This window comes from Seriola aureovittata, chromosome 6 (assembly GCF_021018895.1).
Source record: "Seriola aureovittata isolate HTS-2021-v1 ecotype China chromosome 6, ASM2101889v1, whole genome shotgun sequence".
In the NCBI taxonomy this organism is placed as follows: domain Eukaryota; kingdom Metazoa; phylum Chordata; class Actinopteri; order Carangiformes; family Carangidae; genus Seriola; species Seriola aureovittata.
This window is the reverse complement of record NC_079369.1, coordinates 87,501-107,443: the sequence shown is the minus strand read 5'-3', so window position 1 is coordinate 107,443 and position 19,943 is coordinate 87,501. Positions and strand designations below refer to the sequence as shown.

Genomic DNA, 19,943 nt, shown 5'->3' with positions numbered 1-19,943 from the left:
ATCAACATTTCAGCTTTTATTTCCAGGTATTTACATCTGGATCTGATACACAACTTAGAAGATAGCACCTTTTATTTTGAACACACCCATTTTTCATGTGAGCAAAAGTATTGGAACATGTGACTGACAGGTGTGTATTGTTGCCCAGGTGTGTCCTATTACAATGATTATTCAAACAATAAATAGCACTGAATGTCTACGCTCAGTTTCAGATTGGAATTTTATAGTTTTTATATATAGCATTTATAGTTAGAGGTGTAACCAACATGAAAACCAGAGAGCTGTCTATGGGTGAAGCTGAGAGAAGATGGAAAATCAATTACAGCCATTGCACAAATATTGGCCGTAGCCAGTACAACCATTTTGAATGTCCTGAAGAAGAAAGAAAGCACTGGTGTACTAAGTAACAGTGATCGAATGGGTAGACCGAGGAAAACAGCAGCTGTTGAGGACAGAAACATTGTGAGAGCTGTAAAGAAAGACCCTAAAACAACTGTTAGTGACATCAGCAACAACCTCCAGAGGGCAGGAGTGAAGGAATCAGAATCTACTGTTCACAGAAGACTTCATGAACAAAAGAACAGAGGCTACACCAGAAGATACAAACCACTCATTAGCAAGAAGAATAAGAAGGCCAGGCTGGAATTTGCCAAAAAAGTACAGAGACGGGCCTGAAAAATTCTGGGACAAAGTTTTATGGACTGATGAGGTAAAGATTAACCTTTACCAAAGTGATGGAAAGGCTAAAGTTTGGAGAAAGAAAGGATCTGCTCATGATCCCAAACATACAAGCTCATCTGTGTAACACGGTGGAGGTGATGTCATGGCTTGGGCTTGCATGGCTTCTTCTGGGACGGGCTCATTAGTCTTCATTGATGATGTAACACATGATGGCAGCAGCAAAATGAACTCAGAAGTCTACAGAAACATTTTGTCTGCCAATTTAAAGAAAGATGCAACCAAACTGATTTGGAGATCCTTCATCATGCAGCAAGATAATGACCCAAAACACACAACAAAGGAGTTCATCAGGGGCAAGAAGTGGAAGGTTTTAGACTGGCCAAGTCAATCTCCAGACTTAAACCCTACAGAGCATTTTACCTGTTAAAGAAGAGACTGAAGGGAGTAACCCCCCAAAACAAACAACAACTGAAAGAGGCTGCGGTGAAAGTCTGGAAAAGCATCACAAAAGAAGAATGCAACAGTTTGGTGATGTCAGTGGGTCACAGGCTTGATGCAGTTATTGCATGCAAAGGATTTGCAAATAAATATTAAGTCTTATACACTTTAATCTATTTTAAGTCTATCTGTTCCAATACTTTTGCTCACCTAAAAATTTGGTGTTCCTTTACAAATAATGTTATCTTCTAAGTTGTGTATCAGATCCAGATGTAAATACCTGGAAATAAAAGCTGAAATGTTGATCTCTTGTCTCATATTCATCTTTTGATGTCAAACCCAAATGTTTTCAGTCTACAGCAAAAATAAAGGAATTGGCCTCACTGTTCCAATACTTTTGGAGGGGAGTGTATCTATCTATCTATCTAAGATTAAAGCTGGCGAAGGAGGACTACAAAAAGAAAGTAAAGAGGAAGCTGCAGCACAACAACACCAGAGAGGTGTGGAAGGGGATGAGGACCATCACTGGCTATCAAGAGAATAAACAGCCAGGCAACATCAGGTGATGTGGACAAGGCCAATTAGGTCAAGGTTTGACGCAGCCTCACCTGTTCTCTTTTCCACTGCTTCAGCTGCAGCTTCTCCTACAGCATCTCCTTCACAACCTGACACTGCAGCTGCAACTCCCTCCACACTGGGGTCAAGTCTCCTGTCCTTTACAGCCGAGGAGGTGAGGGCGGAGCTCAAGAGGCTACGTCCTAGAAAGGCAGCAGGCCTGGATGATGGATGATATGTGTCCAAGGATCTTTAACTTAAGCCTACAAACAGGGAGGGTCTGGGTCCTATGGAAAACCTCATGTCTTGCTAAAGTAGGGCAACCGGCTGAGATAAATGACTACAGACCGGTGGCCCTCACGTCACAGATCAGGAAAGCCCTGGAGTAGCTCCTCCTCCACCTTCTGAGGCCACAGGTTGAACATGCACTAGACCCCCTACAGTTCGCCTACAAAGAACATATTGGAGTGGATGATGCCGTCCTTTACATGCTCCATCCATTCTTACTTGGATGAGCCAGGTATCTACATAACGATTATGCTCTTTGATTTTTCAAGTGCATTTAACACCATCCAACCCTCCACTCTTAAAAACAAGCTGAAAGGGATGGGGGTGGATCCCTGCTTCACGTCCTGGATTGTGGATTACCTGACAAGACGGCCACAGTACGTCAGGCTGGGTAACTGTGTCTCAGGGACAGTGATGAGCAGCACTGGGGCTCCACAGGGGACTGTTCTGGCTCCGTTAATGTTCACCCTGTATATGGCCGACTTTAAATACAACTCTGAGTCCTGCCACATCCAGAAATACTCAGATGACACATCTATTGTGGCATGTATCAGGAACTGGCAGGAAGAGGAGTACAGGGATCTGACGATGGCCTTCAGTGAATGGAGCTACAAGAACTGCCTCCTTCTGAACACCTCCAAGACCAAGGAGATGGTTATCGACTTTGGGAGGTCTAGGCCCACCCTTCAGCCAGTCAACATTCAAGGGAAGGACATTGAGGTGGTGCACACTTATAAATACCTAGGTGTGCACCTGGACAGTAAACTAGACTGGTCCCTGAACACGGATGCCGTCTACCTGAAGGGGCGGAGCCGGCTCTTTTTCCTCAGGAGGCTCAGGTCCTTTTACGTCTGCAGTGAAATGTTGCAAATGTTTTATCATTGTCAGTGGTGACCAGTGTAACTATTTTATGCTGCAGTCTGCTGGGGCAGCAGCATGTCCGACATGAACACAAAGAGACTGGACAAGCTGATCAAAAAGGCTGGGTCTGTGCTTGGCAGGAGTCTGGACTCACTCAGGACTGTTGTGGAGAGACGCATGCAATGTAGGATGGGGGCCATCTTAGACAATACCAACCACCCTCTCCACAACATACTGGCAGGACAGAGAAGCAGCTACAGCTGCAGCAAACGTCTAATCTCACTGCAGAACAGAGAGGTTCAGGAGATCCTTAGTTCCCTCTGCCATCAAGGCTATACATCTCCTTTGCCAAAGGAAGTGGACTAATCTAATTATTATTGTTCATTTATTATTAACCATACTTTTATTATTATTATTATATTATTATTATTATTATTATTATCATCAACAATGAGCTAATGGACACATGAATTTCCCCTAGGGGATATATATATATACATACAGTATATATCTACTGTTTATTTATACTACTACTGTGTATTTTTTATGGATATTTATGGACATAGTATTTATTAATACTTCAGTCTGTTGTCAGGTTATTAAACTGGTCACATGTTCATCCAGAAACTTTAAACATATTCTTATTATTATCATTTATTTTCATTTTATTATTATGAATAAATATGGCAGCTCCAAACAGCTGGTTCTGACGTTTGAGTTATTTGTGGTTTCATGAAATTGTATTTTATGAATAAAATATTTTGTTTTTGTTTATTAGCGTCTTTTTTATCATTTAATTGTGACGTCAGGACCACATGTATATGACATCAAGGGTGATTTCCGCTGCGGAAGTCGGAGCTGCATGTAAACAAAGCGGCGATGAAGATAAACTCACATATTAATAAAATATAGGTAAAAAAAAGTAGAATTTGTTCGAACGGACTAGGAGCCGAGGGTCTGAATTATGGAGCTCCGTGGGGACTGAACCAGCACCAGAATCATGTCCATGGAGGATCCGTTCTTCGTCGTCAAAGGGTCAGATCATCGTGCTAACCATGCTACCAGGGCTAATGGCTAGCGTTAGCCTGGGATTGCTGATTGATAATCGATGTGTCCGCAAAGAGTAAACAACTTACTGTGGTTTAACAACAGGCGGATAAGTGGCGAGCTAACAGACATGCTAACGTTAGCAAGCAGTGTTTTCTGCGTGAATTAGCATGTTAATTAGCATGTTAGCACAGAGCTCGTCTAGTCAGAGTTCAGTAGAGTCCACAACCTGAGTCCAACCTAGCGTTTATTCACTGTAGTCTGATAAAAAGAGTTTGTGTCAGTGTGACGGAAATAACAGATTATTATATTTATTTTTTATTAATATTTATTCTTAATTACATCATTAATTTATTATGTATTTATTACGTCATTAATATGTATTCATCTGATAACCTCAGACTCAGTGACAGGTTGATATATCGTAGGGCGTCTCACTCTGGTTGTTTTTAGGGTCTTTCTGTAAATGTTGGTTCCGTTTTATTCACACGGTTAAGTGACACATTCACAGTTTTAAATTCTGCATTAATCCAAACCTCAGAGTCAGTCTGATCACCAGTGGGGGGGGGGGGGGGGTCCCACCTGTCTCTGCCACAGCAGCATGTGGTCCTTCTTTCCTTCATCTCTCTCTTCGGTAGATCAGAGAGAGAGAGAGAGCGCGAGGCAAGGAGGGGCTGAGCAAATCAGCTCTTCAATGAAATAAGTATTTAGTATTTTAGTATTTATTTGAAATTGTAAAATCAAAATAAATTAATCAATTTGAATCAATAACAACAATGTAGTTTTATTTTTGTTAACAGGGAGGTACAGAAGGCAGTGAATGCAGCACAGAGCCTCCATCACAGATGGAGCGAGCTGCTGCAGGAGGGTGGTGGAGCCTCCAAAGAGGAAATGGACTGGACGACCAATGAGCTGAGAAACAGTCTGCGGTCCATCGAGTGGGACCTGGAGGACCTTGATGAGACCATCAATATCCTTTAAATACAGAGCTGAGGTCACATGACCTGAGCTGAGGTCACCTGAACTGAAGCTGAGGTCAGCTGGCAGGACATCCAGTGATTTGAAGTGTGAACATTTTAGAATTAATATGTTTCTTAATGGTCAGTGAACGCATAGTTGAATCGAACCCGAAGAAGTTCAACCTGGACGCCGCTGAGCTGTCGAAGAGGAAAGCCTTCATCACCAGCACCAGACAGACGGTCAAGGTAAACTTTCAGTTAAGACCTCACCTGCTCTGGTGAAACAGGGTCTGATCTGATTGCCTGCTGACTATTTCTCTTGTAGGAAATGAAAGAACAGATGTCGAGTCCAGCTGCTGCCTCCATGGACAGAAAGAACAAACAGGTAACGATCAGTTTTATTAATGTGAAGTTAAATCACAAAAAGAGTTTCCTCAGGTCCAGACTCTTTTTAATGTAATTACACTGACCAGCAGTTTCCATCAGCAGCTGCAGACGGAGGAAACACTTCCTTTAACAGGAAGAAACAATGAACAGAACCAGACTCATGAGAGAGGAGACAACACCGCATAAGGCCTGAGTATGGTCTGTGGGTCCCTTCAAAATCTCTGTGTTTGTGTTGTGGTGTCCAGGCTCTGCTTGGTGAACATGGGGCTCCTGGTCCGGTCTGGCAGCCTGGTCCTGACAAATACAGCCGCCTGGACCGCCAGCTGCAGAACGCCAACTCTCATTTTATAGAGGAGCAGCAGGTTCAGCAGCAGGTACAGTAACACCTGATGAATAAAACAGCCAATAGCAGGTAAATCAAAAAAAACTCATGTAGTGCCGGCTTTTTGTTTCAGCTGATCGCAGAGCAGCAGGACGAACAGCTGGAGCTTGTGTCAGGAACCATCGGCGTCTTAAAGAACATGTCGGAGAGGATCGGCATGGAGCTAGATGAACAGGCTGTGTAAGAACCCAAAGAGAACAACTGTATTTAGTTTAGAAAGGGGGGCAGGCTCAGCCGGTACTGGTCAGACCTGTTAGCATGGTATAGTTTAAGCCACGTCCGTTAACCCGAGTCGTTTGATGTTCCTGCAGGATGCTGGACGACTTCAGCCATGAGATGGACAGCACTCAGTCAAGACTGGACAACGTCATGAAGAAACTGGCCAAAGTCTCCCACATGACCAGTGGTAATCTGCCCAGCAACACGTGATGTCACCCTCAGTGTTTCTACTGGAGCATAATAAACAGTAGTGTCAGTAGAAAATCAGTTTCCTGCTCATCACCTGGACTAAATTAGTCCAGTTTGATAATGACCTGAAAATTCATTTACTCCACTCATCATGTAACAGAAAACATTTCTAGTCAAGTTAGGGTAATGGTAGTTTGTTGTAGTTAAGGTTAATTATAGTTAGCTTTTGCTACATTTAGTGAGTAATATTCAAAGGTGTTAACTGATAAGTATTACCAGTCTGTCAGTAATAGTTATAGTAAGTTGATAGTTACAGTGTCCTTACAGATCTTTGTCAGTGGTTGGAGTTCTAGTTTGTTATAGTTACAATTATAGTTAGTTATGGTTTATAAATATTATCAAATTCAATGTGCTAAAGCTCAGAGCCCGAATAAAAAATCTTGTGTACTGTCCACATACTTGCGGTGTGGACTGTATGGTTAGTTATAGTTATAGTTAGTTGTATTTATAGTTAGCTGTAGTTATAGTTATGGTTAGTTATAGTTAGTTGTAGTTTTAGTTAGTTATAGTTATTAACAATCCGTTTACTTACAGATCGTCGTCAGTGGTGTGCAATCGGAGTGTTGCTCGCCATCCTCTTTGTGGTCATCCTCCTCTTCTTCGTCCTCTGATTGATGCCTCCTCCTGTCACCACAAAACTCATCTTAATCCTGTGTCTACTGGACTCTACTGGATTCTTCCTGACTCTACTGAACTTTACTGGAGTCTTTACCCTCTGATCTGTGAGATCACCCTCATGCTCCTCCATCTTCAAGTCCAGACATATTGTATTCTAGGGGTTTTACGATTCCCTCTGTCCTTACCCCTTTGTATCAGATAAGGACTCTGGACTCTCCTAGACTCAACTGGACTTGTAATCAGTATCACCCTAAAAGTGGATTCGATAGGACTACTTGATTGTCCTGGCTACTGGATGTTCTTTTCCTGCTGAGTAGGACTGAAAAGGCGCTCTTGGTTGTTAGTTAGTCATCGGAGAGGTCAAAGGTCAAGTTGGTGGACAGATGTTGGTCTACTGATGTTTGATATTTTAGGAAATTGTTTCTGTTTGTTTGGATTAACTCCAGTTCAATACTGGTTTAACTCCAGTTTAACTTCACTTTAAAACCAGTTTAACTCCAGTTTAACTGTATTTAAAACCAGTACAACTTTAGTTTAACTTCACTTTAAAACCAGTTCAACTCCAGTTTAACTCTACTTTTAAACCAGTACAACTCCAGTTTAACTTTACTTTAAAATCACTTCAACATTTAACTTCAATACTGGTTTCATTCCAGTTTAACTTCACTTTAAAACCAGTTTAACTTTCTCCATTTAAACTGTGTTGAACAGCACTTTTAAGTCCACGTTAACTCCGGTTTAAGCCTGGTACAGTTCAGGTTTAACTCTTATTTAAACTCCAGTTAATAACACTAAAACTTTGTGTTGATGTTTTGTTGTTTACAGTTTGTTTTTGTTTTATTGACTGATGCAGTGTTTGAGATTTGATTTATTTTCATTGTTTCTTGTACCGCATCAATCAGCAGACTGATCAGCACTTCATTTATCAGTGTTACTTATTCAAACCACACACTTCCTGCTGCTGCTTCACAACAAAAGCCTTTCTCCAGGGAAACTCTGCCGGAAGTGCAGTCCTGAAGGTTTGTGAGAGAGTGAACTGCATGTTTGATATAAATTGGCTGAAATCGGATGAACAGGTGAGCTGTTAGACGAAGAAGCCAATCACATTGTCCCACATCATCAGGTTTATGGTACGCTTGGCGGGAAAATCTCAGCTACACAAACTTGAGATGAAATGTAAAAATATTTCCTGTTTGAATATAATACAACCAGAGTGTTGAGAACTGATGAGAATAAAACTCATGAAATATTGAGCTCTACGTTATAAACACTTGTCTGTTTCATCCGTTTCATCATAAATCCATCCACTCGTGCTTTTTCCACTATTTCACAAATTTCACTAGTTCATTCAGTGTTTTCTGAAAATGTGACATTTCATCTTTAATAATCTGAGGTGACAGAATCTATTCAGTGTTTTTAATTTCAAAATAAATCATCCATGTTCAGACCAAACCAACATGTAGCCTTGAATTAACAACAATAATAATAATAATGAAAGCCTGAAAACCATGAATGAATGAAGACATTCAGTTGAGTTAAACTGTCAGTGGTTTTCAGTTATTGATCCACAACGATGATAAAACATTGTCGCCCCCCCCCCCCACCGGAGACATGAAGCGTTGGTTCATTGTTTCTTTAATTTGTCTGAAAATATACACAAACATATGAAAACTGTACAGACAGCAATACTGCAGAGGTTTCTTTGAACACTGTGAAGTTGATCTCAGACAAAGCAACTGCAAATAATTAGCATTATTTTATATATTAACCACGACAGCACAGAAACAATTTAATGTGAAGTCAGCAGATTAACCTGCATTTCAGCTGGTCCCATAATAACCAGTATGACCAGTATCAGGAGTGATTACAGCTAACAAACCAGTGTCGATGTTCATCCGGACACTGTGTTTAAGACTTGACAAACTCTGAACCTGAATCTGAACTTAGGATTTGATTTGTTGCTCTGAGAAACTTTATAAATACAAACTCTGATGGACTGATCTACCTGTAGATCTGATCTACTCATAGACCAGAAGTGTGTGAAAACAGAAGGCGGAGAATTTGAGTTCCTGTGTAAAATGACGGGTTATCGGGTGATAATAGTGTTGTGGAGCTGAAGTTCTGGTTTGACCAAATGTCTCAGGTGTGGTTTGGTTATGAAACCAGGTGCAGTGGATTAAGTTCTAGATATTGTCCGGTGTAGTTATGGTCACCGTGGAACAGTCCTCAGGTGTCGGAGGACCCGGACAGTAGCAGAGATGTTCTGGGTCAGCAGATGGGTCACCTGGTTCAGACTGAGACAGGCCACTTTCTCCCCATTCACCTCAAGGATCTCATCTCCAACCGAGAGCAGACCTGCGTAAAGCTTTTCAGTACTGCTGTCCACCATGTCCTCCACATATACACCTGCAGTACACAATATTATACAGTCAATATGCTGTTGATGTAGAGGTAATACACTGATAATGTAAAGTTAACACACTGTTTAAGTCCAGAGAATCAGGTCAGTCCAGCCCTGATGGTCCAGAGATCATAAGAGAAAATGGCTTTAGTATTGTAAAGTGTTTCAGTACCAGAGTCGGGTCGTCCTCTCCCTCGGCTGATGACGAATCCGTATGTTCGGGTTGTCGGTCGACTCAGTTCTAACAGAAACGTTCCATCAGAACCAGCCTCAAGAACTCGACCGACAGAACGTAAAGAACATGGACTACCAACGTCCTCGACACTCAAACATCGCTGCAGGAACCTGAAAGAGAAAGAACTGAATAAACACTGATGTGACTGTAGCTCAGGATCCTGGAGACCTGGTCATAGACACAGGTGAGTTACCTGTCAGCAGCTGGTCTGTAGTCAGCAGAACGATCTTTCTTCTTCTTCTGTTCTGACCCAAAACTCTGCACTGACGACAATTTCCTCAACTGCAAGAAGGGCGACCCCTGCTGGACAGACAGGAAATACACAGGTAATAGAAGAAAAAGAAGAGAGGAAGCAGGAGAAGAAGAGGAAAGGAAGAAGAAGAGGAAGGAAAGGCGACTGATTTTCTCACCTCATTCAGTGACTGAACTGATGGACATTTTTTCAGCAGGCTGGAGGGGACGGGGTCAGATGCGCAGGGGCGGGGCCTATTGCTGAGTCGATCGAGACTGCCGGTTCGAGTCCTGCTGAGTCTGACGGTGGAGAAAAGACGACGCAGAGAGAGTCGAGAGGATTCGTCTCTGCTGCTGAAGCTGCAGGACACAGACAGTCAATAATCAAAAATGTCTGAAGCCTGTAACCTGAAACTCTGGTACCTGACACCTTAAACTCGAAACTCTGAAACTCTGGAAATTGAAACCTGAAACTCTGACACTTGAAGCTCTGAAACCTGAAACTCTGGAACCTGAAACTCTGAAACTGAAACTTGAAACCCGAAAGTCTGGAACCTGAAACCCTGAAACCTGAAACCTGAAACCTGAAACCTGAAACTGAGACTCTGAAACTCTGATACTCTGGAACCTGAAACTTGAAACCTGAAATCTGAAATCTGAAATCTGAAACTTGAAGCTCTGAAACTCTGTCACTCTGAAGCTCTGAAACTGAAACTCTGGAACCTGAAATGTGAAACTTGAAGCTCTGAAACCTGAAATTCTGAAATTTGAAACCTGAAACTGAGACTCTGACGCTCTGAAGCTCTGAAACTGAAACTGAAACTGAAACTTGAAACTCTGACATTCTGGAACCTGAAACGTGAAACTTGAAGCTCTGAAACCTGAAACTCTGAAATTCTGAAACTCTGAAAATTGAAACCTGAAACAGAGACTCTGAAACTTTGACACTCTGGAACCTGAAACGTGAAATATGAAACTTGAAGCTCTGAAACTCTGAAACCTGAAACTCTGAAACCTGAAACTTGAAACCTGAAACTCATACAGACTCACTGTTCAGGAAGTGAAGTGTTATCACTTTGGAGCTCTGCTTTGATTGGGTCTTTAACCTGTCCATCACTGCTGCTCTCTGAGATGGGTGGGGCTCGGCTGTCAGCTGTAAACCAATCAGAAGATGAGATGTTGCACGTCTCATATATGTGTGATGTAATAAGATGTAATTTGCAGGTGACATCACAATAATACTGACATCACTTCCTGCACCTGAAGGCAGTGGTATACCTTTATTGTGAAACAACCACAGGAAGCGTTGACAGTGTTAGTTAGGTAAACTAATGAACAAACTATTCATGTATGTTCTGAACACTGAACATGTATGTTCTGAGTGTATGTTATGGTTCATACCAGTCCGACTCTAGTTAAACAGGTGTCGACTGTGTAAATATTCTCACCTGTTGAGTCTGTGCTCGTCTCTGAGGAGGAGGAGGAGGAGTTCTTCATTCTGAGCTCCACACCTCCTGCCTCCTCCACACAGGGGTTCCTCGCCCTCAGCTCGGCCCCGGGTTGGAGTTTTTTGTGGGGCTTGGCTTGTGCAGGTCCCCCCTTCTCCTCCTGGTCCTGGTTCAGAGCCTGTCCTGCCTTTGTGCCATTGAGACTGAAACTCTGTGACATCATTGCTGATGACACAAGAGGAGGAGACGAGGGAGAGGGGCATCTGAAAGTGGGCGTGGTCAGCTGGTCAGGGGCATAGGGATTGATTGGTAGACCTGTGACGGGCGTTACTTGGTTTCCATTAAGTTCCACCTGATCGATACTCCTCTTCACCTGGTTGTTGGAGACACGCACAGCCACGCCCCCTCCAATGGGTGGTCTGGTCTCACCAGGTGTGACAGAGCCAATGTAGGTCTCTCTGATTGACTCAGTCCTAAGGTTGACTTGGGGGCGGTACAGGCTCCGCCCCCGACCATCAGGTAGGTTCAGGTTGACTCTACCTCCTAAAAATGTCCCACAGGAGTCACACTGCCCAGCCATCCCCACCCCCCCTGCTGGTGTTTGTCCTGTCTGCTGTCTGTCAACATCATGCTCCGCCCCTTGTAGCCCCACCTCCACCCTGCTGCTGATGTACAGACTCGGGTCTGGTTTGGAGACCAGGATACCTGTCCCCCGCTGCCCCACCCATCTCCTCTGCCGCTGTCTCTCCAGGTAACGAGACTCCGCCTCCGTCTCGGTCTCATCCTCGAATCGCAGACGACGAGTCGGAGACGCCACGGGGCGTTGCCTTGTCAACCCCACGGCCGATCTGCTGCTGGACAAGTCACTCAGATGTCCTGAATGAGAGGCCACGTCCTCCAGCCTCACCTGGATGACAGGAGGCAGCCTGACCCCCGACCTGTCAACAGACCACAGTTAGAAGTCAGTTGAGTGCAGTCCAGTCCAGTTCAGTCTAGTCCATTCCAGTTCAGTCCAGTCCAGTCTAGTCCAGTTCAGTCCAGTCCAGTCCAGTCCAGTTCAGTTCAGTTCAGTCCAGTACAGTCCAGTCCAGTTTAGTCCAGTCCAGTCCAGTCCAGTCTAGTCCAGTCCAGTTCAATTCAGTTCAGATCACATCACATCACATCACATCATGTTGACGTTTACAGCTGAAGAACTGGATCCATGTCACCATGTGATGCAGCATCATTAACAACTGTGACAGAGACGGAGGACGACATCAGCTCAGCCGTGATCAGTCTCATCAACAAACAAACTCTGGTTCTGGTTCTGATTCAGGTTCTTGTTCAGGTTCAGCCTCTGCCTGATCCGTTGATGTTTACAGTTTATTGTTTATCACGTTATTGTTTATTAAAAACATGATTCAGATACAAGGAAAATATAAATGTAACTTAATTTAAATGAAACTGAGACAGAAAACAGGTTGTATTTGTTTATTTGTTTCTGGTCAGCTGATCGGGGTGTGTGTTACTAACAGTGTGTGTTGTGTGTGTTACTCAGTGTGTGTGTGTTGTGTGTGTTACTCAGTGTGTGTGTGTGTTACTCACAGTGTGTGTGTGTCGGGGGTCAGCAGGTTGTGGTCTCCTCTCAGAGGAACACAGCGACGCTTCATACGAGCTCCGTCCTCGCACTGCTGCTGCCGCGGCAACCGAGCTGACACAAAGAGACTGAACACACACACACACGGGGTGGGGGAGGGGAGAGGATGACATCGGCAGCTCTTGATTGGTCAGTGTGACAGAGGAAGGAGGATTAAACAGAGCAGCTCGTCAGGACTAATTAACCTGACAAGACCACAGACTGTTTACATCAGCACACTGTGTGTGTGTGTGTGTGTGTGTGTGTGTGTGTGTGTGTGTGTGTGTGTGTGTCTGTGTGTGTGTGTGTGTGTGTGGATGAACTTCAGTTGGAAACGATCACAGTGAAGCTGTTTCTGCTCTGTGAGGGTTCAGGTCAGAATCTAGTCCAGGGTCAGGAGCGTGCTGGTCCTCACATGTATAGCAGTTTCCTTCAGAGACTAAGATGTTGATTTAAGTGTGAAAGTTAAATAAAGGCATTGTTTACATGTCCGATCATGTGACCTGGACTCAGTCACATGATTCTCTGAGAGAAATCAGAAAGGAATGTCAAATAAACTGTTACCTAACTGTCAATTAACTATTTAATTAGTTGATTGACTTTAATTGACCTAAAGTGAAAATGTTGTTGTTTGTTTGTTTTTACATATTAATGAGATGTTTTTATTGACTTTTATTTATTGTTTTTTTTTTTTTACCTTTGATTGTTTTCATGTCTCAGAAGAATCTCGGACGCTTTCTCACATTCTCCTTTCTCATTGACTGAAACTGACAATTAAAAAACAAAAACAATCACATTCTCCTCCAGTCACGACTCAGAAAACAACAGCAGTCCCATCCACCATCCTGAACACCTGCAATCTATCTGTGCCTGTGCTTTAAGCCCCACCCCCTGTTCTAAACACCCTGTGGTCTACCTGCGCCGTTGTGCTGTCTGCTCTGTGATTGGCTGTCATCCATGTGTGTCCTCTGGTTGGTCAGCAGGTGTTGGAGGATCCTGCGGTTCACCTGAACTCTCTGAGTCAGAGACAGGAAGGTGTTCCTCCTCTCCTCCACCTGCAGGTTCACCTGGTCTCCCCCAGGTGTGACACAGGTCCAGGTGTGCTCCAGGTGTTTCGGTGCAGAGCGTGAGGAGGATGAACCGGGGCTGAAGCCGAACAGACTGTCCAGGTCGGTATGTGAGTTGACCTCACCTTCTGAGACGCAGATGGACAAAGGTGAGTCTTCATCACCAGCAGGGGGCGGTGCCAGATCCACCACTTGAGTCCTTGAGCTCGCCAGGTGGACGAAGGAGTCAGGTGACAGAAGGTCAGCGGCACCTCAGAGGAGTTTGTTCTGAGCAGGTGAGGATCATCACACCTGAAGGAGACATAGTCAAACAAACTCAGTCTACGTTCCCACTAACACACCTGAAAACACACACATACCTGAGCAATCACCTACACTGAGCATGTGCGAGCTGGTGTAAACAGGAAGTAGATCTCCTCTGCAGTAAAGCCTCTGAAGAAGGAACAGCAAAGACAGTTGTAGCATTAAAATAGAGAATCAAAGATCCACTATACAGAAGATGCTGCATTACAGGCAGCGCCAATGGTATGAAATGGGACAGTCTCCTGAGTGGGTGTTGTCCCTCAACCCCTCCCTCAAGCGAAGGCAACCGGCATGAAATGTAACAGTAGCTAAAATTAAAATCTATCACTGTACAAAATTACCTCTCTGCATCCTTTGGGAAGAAGAAGAAGAAAAGACGGATATGTTTTTCTTGTTATTACAGCCTGTTGCTGCATGAAGCTCGGGCATTTTTAACACTGATGGATTACCTTTCCCTGCCAAAAGAATACAACAATAGACGAGACAACATGGACAAATTTGCGCCTTTTTTGCCATTGTTTTTTTTTTATCTACTAATGACATCTGATCAGCCCAGTACAAATTCATGTCAATTTAATAGGCTAATAATCTGTTTTAGCAATTGTTGAAACAATGAAACAAGTTTTATTTAAGTTTTAAAGTTTAATCCATGGTTTAATGTATAAGTAAGTCAATCACAAAATAACTCTGGTCCATCTAAACATCTCGTTATTGGCAAACGATGTCAGCAGTTGACAAATCTCGTGACAGTATGGCACTGAGTCAGAGGCAGGTCTCCAACAAAGTTCATTTTTTCTGGCTCTTTTTGTCTAAAAAAATGTCATTTTGATGTCAGTATGTTCTGAAGACGTGTGGCTTGTGAAAACTAGGTCCAATATTTATGTCGGTGACTATGGAGAGAAAGAATATGTGACAAACCCACGTGACACAGATACGGACGGAACGGAAATGAAGCGTCTCGGTTTCTCTACTGTTTCTGAGAGAATGTAAGTGAACAACAGCTACAAAGACAACAAGGTCAGTAACACTGTCATTCATTATCCTTTTGTATTCACCACTGATGACAGCCAATCAGGAGAGACCATGGCTGTGACCTCATCGTTTACAAAAGTCTCAGTTTCTGTCCAGACAACAACACAACCCCAGAGTTTTCAAAATAAAGCACAACCTCAAGGTTTTCAAAATAAAACACAACTCCAGTCTTCAAAATAAAATGCAACCCCACATTTTTCAAAATAAAACACATCCCCAGAGTTTCAAAATAAAATACAACCCTGGTCAGCAGCGTTTCAAAAAGTCAATGTTTTTGGTGTGTGAAAATTCTTGAGTTGTGTAGACAGACTAAAATGTAGCAAAAGAGATGAGTTTTAAAACAAAGACATAGTTGTGTGGACATGGCCTGAAACACCTCAAACACCTGGAACAAACTGACAGTACTTCTACTACACCATGTTCTACTAAAACTGGTGGTGATACCTGTTGTATATCAGTCTGAGCTCAGTGAACAGTTCTATTCCCTCGATGTTAATTTATGAGACATGAAGCTGACAGCAGCAGACAGACAGACAGAGAGAGACACACACACACACACACACACACACACACACACACACACACACACACACACACACACACACTTCAGTGGAGTTACTCCTGATGTCTGATGTTGTTCTCCCCAAACATTTTAATCTCAGTTCTCTCTTACTTTACCTCAGAGTCCTGGTTCTGGTCTTTGGAGGATCATCTGACATTAGATTTATTTTGTAGATTATATGATTAATGTTTTGTAGATGATAAAGTTTGAGGTGATTAAATATCAATTGTACAGTGTCATGTTGCTGAAGCTGTGGTCTCTGCTGGGTCAGGGTTCCTGTTGGTTTGTACTAATAGTTTCCACTGAGCAGAGATACAGAAACATCAGGTCCTGGTTTCAGAGATCTGGATCTGTTCTCTGCAGTTGCAGTCCTCTGATAGGAACCAGGATCCTGTGAACACCTGGTCCACATGTGTACAGGTGTGTCAGTAAGAGATGAGAAGTGACACATTAACAACCAGAGTTCATCCTCACCTGTTCATGTAACTCAGGTAAGACAGACGTCCCACACCTGGAGGATGACAGTCCTCTGAGACGTCCAGGACAGACACAAACGTCTTAGACCCGTCCTACGACCCAGGTCTGATCCAGAATCACTGTGGTCTTCCAGTCAGAGAGGCTGTGGTCAGAACAGCTTTTCTGTGTAACTGTTGGTTTACCTGTATGTTTACCTGTCTGTGCACTTGTCTATCTCTGATCACTTACCTGTGACTCAGTTCTTACCTGTCGATCTTCCCTCAGTCTGTCTCTTCGTCCTCCTCCTTTGTCCTCCTAGACTTCACTGTTGCCCACAGAGACACTCAGGCCAGTTCTGACTGACTATTAGAGAGGCTGATTAGTGGAGAGGAACAGACCACGCCCCCTCCAGTAGCACAGAGGAAGTATTTGTGTTTCTTCTTCCTCTGGTATTTCCTCTGTTGATGTTTGGATCTGAGAAAGGCTGAACACCAATCGTGCAGCTGCTGCTCCTTCACCTCCTTCACTTATCTTCAGCTCCTTCTCTTTCCCTCTTCAGGTCTGTTGACTCCTAAAATCAAGACATGTTTTTTTACACTTTGAGGAGGAAATGGTTTCGGGTGAAGATGATCTTAATGATCTTAATGATTATAAAGGCTGGAGTTTATATCAAATATTTTTTATCATTGTGTCTTGATAACTACAGATCTATTATTTATTATGTTATTATCTCAGTCTTTATGTATGATCTAATATCTTTGATGGTTACTGTACCTGACTTTAACCAACAGTAGTTTATACTATAAATGTATATGTATATATATATATATATATATATACACATATACATTTAAAGTATAAACTGCTGTTGATACACACACACACACACACACACACACACACACACACACACATATAAATATATTATTTATTTCTTGTGCAGATTTTTATTCTTCACTCATCTACTCATTTTTGTATTTATATTAAGTGTAAATTTATTTGTAATTTATTTACTTCACTGTGTTTGCATTTATTGTTTGTAATCAATAAAGTTTTTCTAACATGGAGAATAACCATTACCTGGTTTAATTTAAATTTGAATAAAGTTTGAACAAAAGCTTTGTTTGTGACTCCGCTCCTACGTCTCCCACAATACACCGGGCCCCGGACATGACGTACAGTGCTGCGAGCAGACAGCCGGTTTTCCCGCGTGTGTGGAGCGTTGTTTGAGCCGACATGGCGGCTCCTCTGGAAGTGATCGTGAGCAGCGACTCCGGCTCCCAGCTGTGGAACAGCACCGTGTTCGACCTCCACAGCGGCTCCAGCCTGCTCTCATACCGGGGAGGGAACAGCTCGGCCCGGACACTCACCGTGCTCCGCGGGGAGTTCCTGCTGTCCGCCCAGCTCGGCAAAAATGTCATCAATGTATGGGAGATCCAGAGAAAGGTACGGGCTGTCTCACCTGAACCCACCTGGACACATCTGCTGCATGTGTCCTCACCAATACGTTATCCTCTGCGGGGACAGGTGGCGGGAAAAGAATCGCTCTTGAACACAGACATACAAACCGAGACCAAACCTCGTTAAAAAAAATCTGTCATTTTAAAAACCCAGCTTGCCCTCAAATTGTCGCCGTGGTAACGACCCACTGACCTGCGGTTGTGCTTAAAACAAACAAACAAACAAACAAACAAACAAACAAACAAACAAAAGATCCAGCGAACTTCATCACCGTGATTTCAGACCGGTCCGTTGTGGTGCAGGCAGCTCTCTGCCGCCCTCCATTGTCTGTTATGGTTGATGTTGGACTGAGGAGCACCGGGAGAAAGTCACGTGCTGCTGGGGGTTTGTATTCAAGCCGAATTTGAAGCCGGTCTTTTAGATGACTAAATGTGTCGTCACTGATCGCTGGTCATATTCAACTGCTGAGGAGCAAACAGTTTAAATTGACAGATTTTTGACTGAAGGCTTGTATGTTTCTTCTGCAGCTGGTGACAGTCTGTATTTGTGTTATGACGTCACTGAGCTCATACAGGTGTTGAGGTTTACCTTCAGTGACGTTCTCCTGCAGTAGCCTTATTTACATTAGTGCTACCATTTTGTTTTGAAAGGGTGCTGCTTTAAGTTTGTCAGAAAATAAAAACTGATTAGACCAGAGGAAATATAGATTATTGACTGGTTTGTGTGTTGGACATATGTACTTGTGGCTGCAGGATCAGCTACAGCAGAAGATCGTGTGTCCAGGTGTTGTCACCTGTCTGACTGCTTCACCTAATGGACTCTTCCTTGCTGCTGGAGTGGCTGAGGCAGTTTACCTGTGGGAGGTGAGTCTTCTTTTGTGGTTTTATTTAAATATGTCTTGGTTTAAATTATCTTCTGTTTTCATTCATGTTTTTTATGCAAATGTATTTGTGTAGTGTTTGATTCTTGGACTCTGGTTTCCATGGCAACCTGTTTCAGTAGCCACTTGGTGATGAGATGCGTCCTATACAGAATTTCAAACTCTCCCTCTCTGATTGGTTTAGGTGTGCACAGGTAAACTGCTGTCTGTCCTCAGTCGTCACTATCAGGACGTCACTTGTCTGAAGTTCACAGACGACAGCAGCCATTTTGTTTCTGGAGGAAAAGACAACCTGGCTCTGGTGTGGAGTCTTTGCAGGTAACACACACCTGGACACATCTGATCTTGAATCAGACACACCTGGAATCAAATAGAGTTTTCCACTGCAGTCGCATTTATGTTTCAACTCAGGAAACCTTAACATAGTGTGAACGTGTTAATGTGAACGAGTGAATGTTCTGATGTGTACACCTCAATGTGATGCCCCCCCCCCCCCGACAGCTGTATGACCTGTGGGACTGAAGACTTCCTAAGTCTGGAACAGGACTTGTACAGCAGAGTCCAGCTCTATGTCCATCACAGAACCAGTCCTCCTTACCAGTCCATCTTCTTGCACCCTGCTGACCGTTTCCTGTGTATGTGTGTTTCAGTGTGATCCAGCTGGATTTAAGCCACGCCCCTGAGCCTCGTCATGTCCTGTCTCGTCACTCTCTGCCAATCACAGACCTGCACTGTGGCCTGATGGGAGCTCAGGCCAGAGTAGCTACTGCGTCCTTAGACCAGACCGTCAAGGTAAGATTGTTTATCACAGGTGTGACGGGTGGAGTGTGCGAGTTCAAGGGAAAAACATCAAATCAGAAGAAACTATCTAAATTAGATTAAAGTGGCCATTACATTACTATTGCTGTTACTGCTGCTACTATCACAATTATTGATATCGCTATCATTGCACATTCTTGTTCTTTTCCTCTGCGCTCTCACTTTTGCTCAAATAAAAATTGACTTGACTTGAAATTAATTTTCCTAATTTTTCCTGGTGGAGATGAAGAACGAAGAAAGGAAGTAAGGTGACACAGAAATAAAGGTTAATATTTCAAAATAAAAGCCAAGAGGATAGGATGGTCAGTCTATTAAGTGTAACATGACACAAACTCAGAGACATGAAAAACATTTTATCAACAGTGTGTTATGTGTTAATTACTTCAATTCAAAGACTAATTAATTAGTATGTGGAAATACTCTGTGGCCCAGATGTTGATGATGATGATGACCAGCAGAGGTCGCCACGGTTACAGATTAATGTTCATCCTTTCACCAAATCACTTCATATTCTGCTACATGATAAAGCTCATGTTCACTGTTTATAGCTGCTGTTCTACACCATGACCTTTATTCTGAAATTCATCGTCAGACATCACACAATGGACAAATCAAACTGTCAAAGGTATTGATCATTATCATATCTGCAGCTTTCAGCCTGTAGATTTAATCATTAGGAGCAAAATAACCATAATAATGTTATATACATGTGTATATCTGTATAAATATGTGTTTATATATACACACAT

At 43.1% G+C, this 19,943-nt stretch overlaps 3 protein-coding genes across 9 annotated transcripts in view; 2 read left to right on the top strand and 1 right to left on the bottom strand.

Moving 5' to 3' along the window:
- Nucleotides 1-3,652: 3,652 nt before the first annotated feature.
- Nucleotides 3,653-7,937, top strand: stx6 (syntaxin 6). Its single transcript, XM_056378581.1, has 8 exons — nucleotides 3,653-3,858; nucleotides 4,671-4,840; nucleotides 4,981-5,075; nucleotides 5,155-5,214; nucleotides 5,462-5,590; nucleotides 5,672-5,778; nucleotides 5,910-6,004; nucleotides 6,601-7,937. The coding sequence occupies exons 1-8, from the start codon at nucleotides 3,824-3,826 to the stop codon at nucleotides 6,675-6,677; spliced, it is 768 nt and encodes a 255-aa protein (XP_056234556.1). The 5' UTR covers nucleotides 3,653-3,823; the 3' UTR covers nucleotides 6,678-7,937.
- A 366-nt stretch (nucleotides 7,938-8,303) lies between these two features.
- On the bottom strand, nucleotides 8,304-17,340 carry si:dkey-121a11.3 (uncharacterized). Of its 7 annotated transcripts, XM_056378575.1 has the most exons (13): nucleotides 17,115-17,251; nucleotides 16,302-16,605; nucleotides 16,053-16,197; nucleotides 14,057-14,113; nucleotides 13,531-13,972; nucleotides 13,312-13,381; nucleotides 12,584-12,703; nucleotides 11,000-11,937; nucleotides 10,602-10,704; nucleotides 9,731-9,911; nucleotides 9,514-9,623; nucleotides 9,258-9,430; nucleotides 8,304-9,090 (listed from the first exon to the last, which is right to left on the bottom strand). In XM_056378575.1, the coding sequence occupies exons 5-13, from the start codon at nucleotides 13,571-13,573 to the stop codon at nucleotides 8,894-8,896; spliced, it is 1,935 nt and encodes a 644-aa protein (XP_056234550.1). In that variant the 5' UTR covers nucleotides 13,574-13,972; nucleotides 14,057-14,113; nucleotides 16,053-16,197; nucleotides 16,302-16,605; nucleotides 17,115-17,251; the 3' UTR covers nucleotides 8,304-8,893. The 7 variants fall into 7 exon arrangements, with proteins under 7 accessions (XP_056234550.1, XP_056234549.1, XP_056234548.1 ...); XM_056378574.1 differs by having other exon boundaries at nucleotides 16,053-16,605; nucleotides 17,214-17,340; XM_056378573.1 differs by having other exon boundaries at nucleotides 16,053-16,605.
- The window catches only part of wdr18 (WD repeat domain 18), a 17,948-nt gene continuing 15,275 nt past the window's right edge, over nucleotides 17,271-19,943 (top strand). Inside the window, exons 1-4 of the mRNA XM_056378580.1 lie at nucleotides 17,271-17,480; nucleotides 18,248-18,358; nucleotides 18,560-18,693; nucleotides 19,026-19,167. Coding sequence (XP_056234555.1) covers nucleotides 17,271-17,480; nucleotides 18,248-18,358; nucleotides 18,560-18,693; nucleotides 19,026-19,167 — 597 coding nt within the window. The remainder of the gene's footprint in view (nucleotides 17,481-18,247; nucleotides 18,359-18,559; nucleotides 18,694-19,025; nucleotides 19,168-19,943) is intronic.